The following is a 10,000-nucleotide window of genomic DNA, read 5'->3' as shown; positions in this document are numbered from 1 at the left end:
TATCTTTTTTGTTATTTTAGATGTTCATTGGAAGCTAAACACGGGCAGAGAAAGCTAGCAGGAAACAAACAAAAACTACAGGGGGCCCTAAACGTAAAAGTTACAGGTCTAGCACCCTCTAGTGGCCAAATGTTACATGGTGTGCCTTTAAGGACTAGAAAAAGATAATTTAACCTCTCAAACTGACCCGTTTTAAGGCGTTGACAATTAATAACTCAGAATGCAAAGAAATTACAGCGGTAAAATGTTAACCAATATAGACATGTTGGACATCGTTGGAAAACTTAGATTCTCCACAATTCAACCACAAAGTGCATTTTGTGGACACAGCGAGCACCAAAGCACAATTAACACAGATATAGCAGCATGTCAAAATGTAAAAATGAAAAAGCAGCCACAACAAGCAATCATGTCTTTATTACTGCTGTTCAAAAAGACCTATTATTTTCGAGAATAAAAAAGTCATGTTTGAACTGATGCAGCTTAGGCTGTGTTTTACTCACCCAATTTTCATGTATATATTCAGAAACTAGAGGGTGTTAACTTTCTAATAATGTTCCTAAGTTATTTGCTTTTCCATTTGGGTTTGCAAAATAGGTGAGAATTTCCCAAAATGAGGTAGATAAATAATGTAACTGAAAAAGAAGAAAAACAATTCCAGCTTAAAAGAAAAACAAAGCAGTTTACCTTTTGACATCATACGTATTAAACCTGTAAAACACTGTAATATTTACTCCTTACCAGAGGAGGGTAGAAACTAGTTACATTTACAACAACCATGGACTTTTAGTACAACAGTTGCACTTTCCCTTACTGTTACTTAAAAAAATAATATTCTAAAAAAAAAAAAATTTCTTAAAAAAAAAAGACTCTGGTTATCCTACCCACTATGACTGACTTCAGCTATTTAGATATCAGAAGGAAATACAGTAAACAGGAGATATCCCAGCTGGAGGTTCTTCAATTTTTCCTGACATATATGCAATATGTACTAAAGAATAGGTTTATACGTTTATGTGAAAAAGCAATGTTCAGCCCAAATATCTTATTTTGTAATCATGTTATTTGTATTTTATTTACCTTGTTTTATTGCATGAAAAGACCAGAATTTGCTTATAACCATCTGTTTGATGACATCATTAAACAATAAATCAGAAGCCAACAATTACTGAGTACTTAAGTAGCCATTTTTATCCAGTACTTTCACTGGAGTAATTTCTTGACTACTTTTACTCAAGTAATAATATGTTAAAGTACTGCTACTTTTACTTGAGTAAATCTTTGACTACACTAACTACAAAAAAATTTAGAATAAATAAATAAAACGGTGCATTAAAATACTTAGGGTATAAAGTTATGTTTTTTTCTAGTAACTGTAACCAGGTAAATGTAACTAGCTAAAACAACCTCTGCTAATGAGCAGGAAACACTGCAAAGACAATTACTCTGCAACTAGCTGGACTCGTATATATTGTTTTTCCCCCAATTGTCAACATGAACTGATTTTATTTATAATCTAAGAGTCTACATTTTGGCTCCGCAAACATTCTGCTAGATGATTGGATACTCGCCGATACCGATACCACCATTTTAGTGCAGGATCGGTGCCCCGACCGACGCTGGTATTGGTATCGGCGCAACACAAAAAAAAACTGAAGTTATTTTTAACCTGGTGGCAAACTGCGTTTGTCAAGAGAAACAAGTGTTATCTTCTATTGTATTTTGCAGCTGCTGCCGAGAGGATTTGAGACTTTTTTCTGCAAGAAGTAAAGGTGAGAAAAGCTCCTCTTATCTCAAGTTTATTTCCATATGCATTAAATACAATCACTTTTACTAGTCTCAAGGTTTCTTGGCTTTATTTAATTTTGCTAAGCTATTCTGTGCAATAATAAAGTTTTAGTCATAACCATGAATTTTAACTCATTGCTTCCATCACCATGATCAAGTAAAAAAAAACCTACAGATGTTCCAGTATAGGGCTATATGCTATCTAGTGATGTAAACAGGTTTAAAGACCCGTCACCTCTTTCACTCTCTAAATTGCGGTTGCAGAAGGTAAACCGCTGTGTCACAGCTGTCGGAAATTTGTGCTTTTCAATATTCTTGAAAGTTTATGATTTGGCCTGAGGCATTTTGGAGAAAGAGCAGCAAGGCGAGACACACAAAGGTGGAGGCAGAGCAACCTGTGAGTCAGGAGGTGAGCAGGTGTTCAAACAAAGCGTCTGAGCTTTCATCAACCCACCACCTCTATATCCCAGGTGGAATGACAGAACACACACACACACTCAAACACCTGGAAGTGCAGACAAAGACCCTTCATGGAAAAGTACAGAGTACTTGCAAAGGTGATTTTGCTTTTGGGTAATTTTAAAAAGCTATTCCCGGCAAAGTAATGTTTAGAAGATTGTAAAAATGAAGTAAGAAGAAGTAGTGAAAGTAATTAGCACATTTCTTTACCCAGAACTTGATCAAATAGAATGCGTTCTGTGGGCCCTTGCTGAAAAGCTCCTTTAATCCGCCCTTCTTCTCGGGGAACTTGTCGTAGATTTGCCTGATGTCCACACACTCCAGCAGCGGGTCGCTGTAGCTCGGGCTGCTCTGGCTGATGTGCACAAACAGGTGCTTATTGTACTGCAAAATATTAAAAAAATAAAGGAAAAATTATGAGGTGGAAAATTGTTTCACATCCATCATTTCTCCAAAAAATCTCTCTGCAACATAAACAAAATGTGTGAAAACAATCTACCAGGAAGGTTTTCAGTTTCTAAGTGATACACATGTATTACTGTTAATGATGATCTTATTAATATCTAAAAAATGATGCAACAATCAGACAGCTAGTGTTCAAAATCTGCTTTTTCTCCTCTCAGTTGGTTCATGTCTGATAATTGTTCGAAAAAACAGAGATGTTGTTTTCTAGTGATGCAAAAATAAAAATAAACAGAGATAATTTAATCTATGGAGTTAACTCTGTTCCATTATTGTTGAAAGCATTTAAAAAAAAACTTTGTAAATGGAAATTTGAAAAAAAAGAAATGCAACTAGAGAAATTAAAGTTTTGAAAAATAGTTGAATCAAAAAAGGTTTTGAGAGAAATGATTGACATTTTCTGAGGCAAGGCAAGTTGCAAAGCACAATTTAGTACAAAGACAATTCAAAGTACTTTACATGAATTAGATAATGAAATAGAAGAAGAAAAAAAGCAGAATAAAGCAAATAAAGACCTCCGGGTCCCTGAGCAGGTGAAGGGGATCAAACCGGGTACTTACAACCTTCTCAGAGAACAAGCTCACTATTCTAACCACTAGGCCAACACTTCCCATCTATTGGTCTATGTCTACAATAAGAGCAACCGTCTGTATGTGTTCTCTAAAATGCATTTGAAAAAAGACAAACATGTAAAGAAAAAAATATATACATATGCATATAAAGAAGTAAAAAGAGAAATAAAGTTTAAAAAAATGTTTTTTTTTTAAATACTAACAAATATTTAAAATAAAATTTGGGGAAACATAAAAGTTCCTCTAAAAAGGTTTTTCGATTAGGACCTTTTAAAAATGATTGTATTTTTAAAATTTCCATTTAGAAAATATTATTTGCTTGCAACAACGAGACAAACTCCACTCTGCAGTGGTTCGTTTTTTGTTTGTTTTAACGCTACTCTCTTTATGCAGAAAGCTACTAAACAGCCTCCTTTTAAAGCCAAGTTTGATCCAAATCAGTGTCAGTAGATAAGAGTTCAAAAAAAACCAGAAGTCCTTATCTCTACAACAAACATCTGTTCTATGGCAGACCCCCATTCACAGTCCCTCCATCTGTATCCTTTAAATAGTCACCTTTCTCCCAAATGGATATACATGTCAGATCCATTTACTTCGGCTTGGTTGGCTCTAAAATCAAAGTCAAAGTCTGACCACGTTTTATTTCTTTAAGCTTTACTCCAACAATCAGAATATAACATTTCATTTCACTAAAGTGCTGCAAACCATTCCAGCTTGAAAATATAACTTTTTCCTAGTTTACCTTTTGACATCAAACATATTAAACCAGTATAATAGCGTAATATTTACTTCTTACCAGAGGAGGGTAAAAGCTAAGTTACATTTATTTAAATCAGAGGTCTGGCTAATCCCGACCCAACCTGATTGAAAACATTTATAAATAAAGCCTCCGCTTCCTCCCGACTTCCTCGGAGCTCGAGGAGAACATGCTCTATATTATCATTAAATTCAGGAACAAAACATGCGGAAATGAACGCTTAATTTAATATGACATATTTAAAAAATCTCCACCATCATCCAGCATATGTTCAGTTTCTGCCCAAAAATTTTCATTTTGTTGTGGATTTTTGTAACAGCGATAACTAGGACCATGCATGGTTTGTATGAACTATGTTTGCTCTGCTTCCAAACTCATCATGTTTTCATCCAGACCTGAGATGAGAAGTTTCTTCTGCAGTTGTGAGAGGCGCTCTTGGGCGTTTTGACTGGATTTGATGAAACTTTTAAGCCTCTTAGTATAAAATAAACATTTTGCTGAAGATGAGAAATGTGGTTCCTGGTATGTTGAAGTACAAATAGTTTGCAACCAATCATTTAAACAAAACGGTCTTAGTTTTTGGGATCATATAAGCTCATGAAGGAGCCTGGAATAGCTTGAGAATGACTTTGTCTACATTTAAACCCAGGTTTAAGCCTTGCAGGGCAGCCTAAAGCCCACTGCTCTCATTAAGCCAGAAAAAAGAAAGAAAAAACGGACAGTTCAGGTGTTTTTATGAAACATGAGTCAGGAAATTGTATATATACTAACTTAACGATTGTTGCTCTCTACTTCAAATAACATTTTAGATTTTAAAATGGAAAAAAAAATAGATTTTTAATTGGTTCCCCCTGATCAAAATAAAATTATAAAAAAAAACAACAACAACAACATACTTTTAGGAGTAGTTTTACTTTCGCTTACTGTTATTTAAGTAATAATCTTATGAGAGAATCAGCTAATTTCTGGTCACTCTACTCACTAAGAATAACTTGAGTTACTCATAGTTAAACAGTAGATTTCACACCTGGAGGTTCTTTATCTTGTCCTGGCTTATATGCATTATGTACTGAAGAACGGTTTTATGCGTTTATGTAGAAAAGTGCTTGATCTGCCCAGATTTCTTATTTTGTAATCATGTTATTCCTATTTTTTTTACATTGTTTTATTACTTTGAAAGACTATTTTCTTATGACTGTCTGTTTGATGACATCATTTTGAACGATAAACCAGACGTCACAGCCGACAATTTACTCCAGTTGGGTTGGCTCTAGAATCAAAGTCTATGTCTGACCACCAGAGGCGTAGCCAGAAATTTTTTAGAAGGGTGGCCAGGCAATAACCAATGTACACTGAAGGGGGGGCGAAAGTTGATAAGGCACCAGAAACTCAGGGTCAATCGGCACTGTTCCAAGAGGAGAATTAACGAGCAAAACATCCATATTTTCTAAATAAAGACAAACTATACTTTCCTACAGCCTTTGGTAAGAAATAGATGCATATATTTAAACATAAAAAGGTATAGTGGATAAAACTCTTTCAGTTTTGAGTTCTGTGGCGTAAATCTTTTACATCCTCATTACTTACCTACTTTAATCAATAAACATTCTGCATTAAAATTGATATTTACAAGCACTAATATCTACATAAATTGAGTATTTGATAAGTTCTGTACTGATCTTTGATGTTAGTATATTGATGTGCATAATTAACCACAAAAAATGTTTTGAATATTCCACTTGAGAGTATTACTGCTGCCACCATCTGTATTAGAGGGAACAAATGGTAGGGGTGGCCACAGGGGTGGCCAATGATTGGCCCCCCATCTAGATCCGCCCCTGCTGACCCCACCTCAGTAGAACTGGTTGGGAAACCAGTGTCCTGCTCTAATTACTGTCGTGCTATCTACTCTATCAGCAACACTGATCTACAATGTGTTTTCTTTCAGTTTTAGGCATTCAGACAATAAATGACTGTATTCACAACCTTCATTAGGATACAAACTAACAGACAGTTAATACCTAAAACCTTCAAAACACTTCTAAACACGGCGGCTATTATAGACCGACCTGATTTTCTAGTTGTGCTTCTGACTGAATACTCTGAAAGTCTGACATTTGAGGAGCAAGAGAGCGAGTGCCTATTAGCATCCAAAGCCACCCATCAATCCATCCATTGTATAAATCCACTTATCCGTGTAGGACTGGGTGGGTAGGGTCCATCACAATGCGACTCAGAGAGAGGACTGTCCATACAGGCGTACACGCAAGGACCATGGAGGAAGACCAATTAAGCTCTCAGCCGGGTTTTTAGTCAGTGGGAAGATGAACTAAGTATGCACAGGGAAAGAGAGGGGCGCCAGGCTTTGACTTCAATTCAGGATATTCTAGATTAGGTTAAAATTAAGATTAAAATGATTAATTGTGATTTATAGATCAGTATAATGCCAAATTTGTTAATTGCATAAAAAAAAATAATAATTACAGCAGAAATTAAGACAAAGCTCTAAAAAGAATATAGAAAATTTCTCTTTACCATTAAAAATCTCTTTGGATTATATATATATATTTTATGTATATGTTGTATATTTACAACATGACTTTGCCTCAAAAAATAAATTTTTTAAAGTACTTAATTTATACTCGTAAATACTTAATTTTCTGAAATTATTTATTTTCAGATTGATGGATGAACCAAAAAAATGTTGGATAGATGAATCTTTCCCTAAAAGAATGGACAGCTGCAGCTCTACTCTTGTTTCAGGCAGCAGAGCTTGAAGGAGGAATGACCGCAGTGACCATTGCATCGTTGATGAGCCCTGAATTCAACCGGATGTTGACTCAGACTTAGACAGACTTTATTATCTTTGCACACAGAGTGTATGCAAAAAGAAATTTCGTTCAGTACAGCTCTCAAGACATTTTCTTTTTTTAAAGTGCAGCTTTGATAAAGGTAAGCAGCAATGATAAATGTAAACATATGACTAAATATTAGTTAAAGTACTTTTTTTTTTATCCAATTTTATAAAACAATCAGCAGTCTAATGGCAGTGGGCAAGAAACTGTTCTGGAATCAGCTGGACCTGCATTGGATGCTTCGAAGTCTCTTCTCCAAAGGCAGCAGTGAGAACAGTCCATGTCGGGGGTGTAAGGGCTCATTTATAAGGTTACGGTCTCTGGACACGCAGCGCTGGAATGAAATGTCTTTAATGGAGGGAAGCTGAGTTGTCTTCTGGATTTTATCTGCTACCTTCACATTTATTTCAAACAATGTATATTCTTGTTTGTATTTAGACTGCTGTAGTCACGCTTGTCACTACCCGATCCTTCCCGGAAGCACAATCCGTCCTGCACATGTGCATACAGATATACATATGCGGGTGTCCATAAGTAATGTAATAATTTGCACTAAAACTACTTATTTCTATCCTTAACTCACTAAAGAATCCAAATAAACATCTTTAAAAAACTCTTCTATACCTTTTGTGAGACAATTCTTATGCTTTTTACATTTTCTTTGTTAAACTGCTTCTCTGACATCATCGACAGACATGCTCAGAGCAGTCCGGCAAAATACGATTAAACCATGTTTATGTGCATTTTAGTTGCTTCTTTCTTAAGATTACGCACTATATAGCATAAGGTTAAAACAAAATGAAAACATCAAACTAAAAAAAGAATAGATTTATGTTTGAATCCAAAGTCGAAAAAGTTAGCGACCGGAAGTAGCGTAGGATCCCGTTTCCGATGCAGATTGGGCACAGAGTCATTAAACAGAAAGGATTTTAAGGCATTTATTCTCTCAGGAAATTCATTATTACCATTTAATACATTATATTTTAGTACGTTTACTATTTTAAGAGAGGGAAAACGTCATTTAGATATTTACAAAATAAAATCAAGGACGACCCGGATATATATGCGCATGCGCAAATGAGCTGAATGGATCGTATTCCGGGACGGATCGGGCAGTGACGATGCTTCCATCAGCAGACACATCTGAACCTGTTTTCCAGCTTTTCATATGGCTATTGAAATCTTTTTTTTTTTTTTGCATTTTTGCAAAAAAAGTCCTAACTGGATTAGCCCTACTACCTCCTTTACAGCTTCAGTGAAGGGTTTATGTCATTGTAAATATGATCAAAGTGCTTTATATACCAAAAAAAGAAGCAAAAATAATTATACCCCAGCAGGATGTGGTAATCTTTCAGAAAAAGTTACTGGAGTACACATTTTTTAAAAGTCCTTTAATGTGACTATGCTGCTTTACACTAAATAATCCTCTAAGTTTATACGAGAAACTTTTAGATCGTAGTTGTAAATGTCCATTTTATGGTGGCGTTATCTAAGGACACATCTAGCTCCATTTATTTACAGTAGAGTAAATCATGCAGGGAAGGTGACGCTGCTGCACAATAGAATCCATTTCAAAGCCACTGTAGGACATTTTTATGTACTATCCAAACAGAAAGCAACAAGATGAATGCCAGCTGTCTGTGAGCCCAAGGTAGAAAAATGACAATGGATCCCTGATGTGGCAAGATGACAGATAGGCAGAGCAGACGGAGAGATAGAGCTTTATAAAGGTTATTCATACAAGGAGACACACAAAAGGCTTTAATGCTGTTCTCTGCTGTAGGGTTATCTGTCATCTCTGTTTATAGGACAATAGGGAGTGCTTATTGTAGACTGCTGTCTCTGTCTGACTGTCTGTGTGTGTGTGTGTGTGTGTGTGTGTGTGTGTGTGTGTGTGTGTGTGTGTGTGTGTGTGTGTGTGTGTGTGTGTACTCACTGCCTCCTGATCCCTCTGCGTCTCTAAGAAAGATGAAAACTCCACCAGTCGTAGTTTGGTGGTGCCGATGGATCGCCCCTGCCATGCTGGCTCTCTGTGGGTTTGGGCAGCTGCAGCAGGCTCATAGGCTGAAGAACACACCATCAAGGAAAAAGAAGGAAAAACACATAATCAAAAACTGTTTAGTGCTTCCTGCCATGGAAGGGATTCTGTTCCTCTAGAGGCGGGAAGATGCTCAGGTTCAAACTACAGACGTGTCTCTCTCCATGTCTCCTCCCTCCCTCCCTCCCTCCCTCCCTCCCTCCCTCCCTCCCTCCCTCCCTCAGGTTTGCTTTTGCTAAAAAGTTGAGGTTTCTCATTACTGTCACCACTAGAGGGGTCTTCATTACTGATAAGATAACAAAACTGCAGCTTTCAGTATTAAAATATACAGATGTTGACGTGATATAATATCAGCATGAATCAGAAATGTTTACTTCTTATTTTGCATTGTTCAATATTAGAAAAGTTTTCGTCAGTTATATTTCTCAAATAGAGAACAATAGTCGATAACATCAGGTACGAGAAAAACTGGCCCATATCTTATCAATCAAAGACTTAGAAAAACATTGAAGTGAAGTGGGTAGAGGGCGTGCAGGTGGAACAGTAGTTAGCTGGATATGAAGAAACATCGGTGCAAATAGAGAGAAAAGTAGATTGCAGCAGCATAAATTAATAATGATATAATTTGTTTTAATTATTAATCATTAAAGGAAATTGGACAACAAACTGAAACCAAAAATGTCAGATGGCACAGTCAAGGGGATTGCTGCAAAGCTAACGACTCTTTGCCACCAGCTGGGGTATCACATGGAATACAGATGTTGGTCGTTTTCTTCTCCTCCAGTTTTGGTCACTTTTAACCCGACTTTAAGAAAACCAACCGTCATCAGTGATCCTGAGGAATCAGTCCCAAGATAAAAAAGAAATAGAATGTAATAAGACATCCTTTAAGGTAACATTTTCCTTGTAAATAACGTGATAGGTGAACATCTGTGTGAGCAATTATCTCCGTAATTCACCAAAATACTAAAAGACAAAATTGTCCTTGTTTAACTGCAAAAGGAAGAAATAGTTTTCCTAAAAGTTATGAAAGCATGAAATGGGCGTCTGAAGAGAAGTTGTAATTCAT

The 10,000-nt window shown here is 36.2% G+C and overlaps 1 protein-coding gene across 1 annotated transcript in view; it reads right to left on the bottom strand.

Annotated features, from left to right (window-relative positions):
- Window positions 1-10,000, bottom strand: part of tead1a (TEA domain family member 1a) — an 88,168-nt gene that overhangs the window by 15,341 nt on the left and 62,827 nt on the right. The window contains exons 8-9 of the mRNA XM_038308713.1: window positions 8,830-8,957; window positions 2,458-2,631 (exon numbers count right to left, since the gene is read on the bottom strand). Of these exons, the coding sequence (XP_038164641.1) occupies window positions 2,458-2,631; window positions 8,830-8,957 (302 nt within the window). The remainder of the gene's footprint in view (window positions 1-2,457; window positions 2,632-8,829; window positions 8,958-10,000) is intronic.

This window comes from Cyprinodon tularosa, unplaced genomic scaffold (assembly GCF_016077235.1).
Source record: "Cyprinodon tularosa strain WSP-4 unplaced genomic scaffold, ASM1607723v1 ctg644, whole genome shotgun sequence".
Lineage (NCBI taxonomy): Eukaryota > Metazoa > Chordata > Actinopteri > Cyprinodontiformes > Cyprinodontidae > Cyprinodon > Cyprinodon tularosa.
This window is presented reverse-complemented; position numbering and strand designations above follow the sequence as displayed.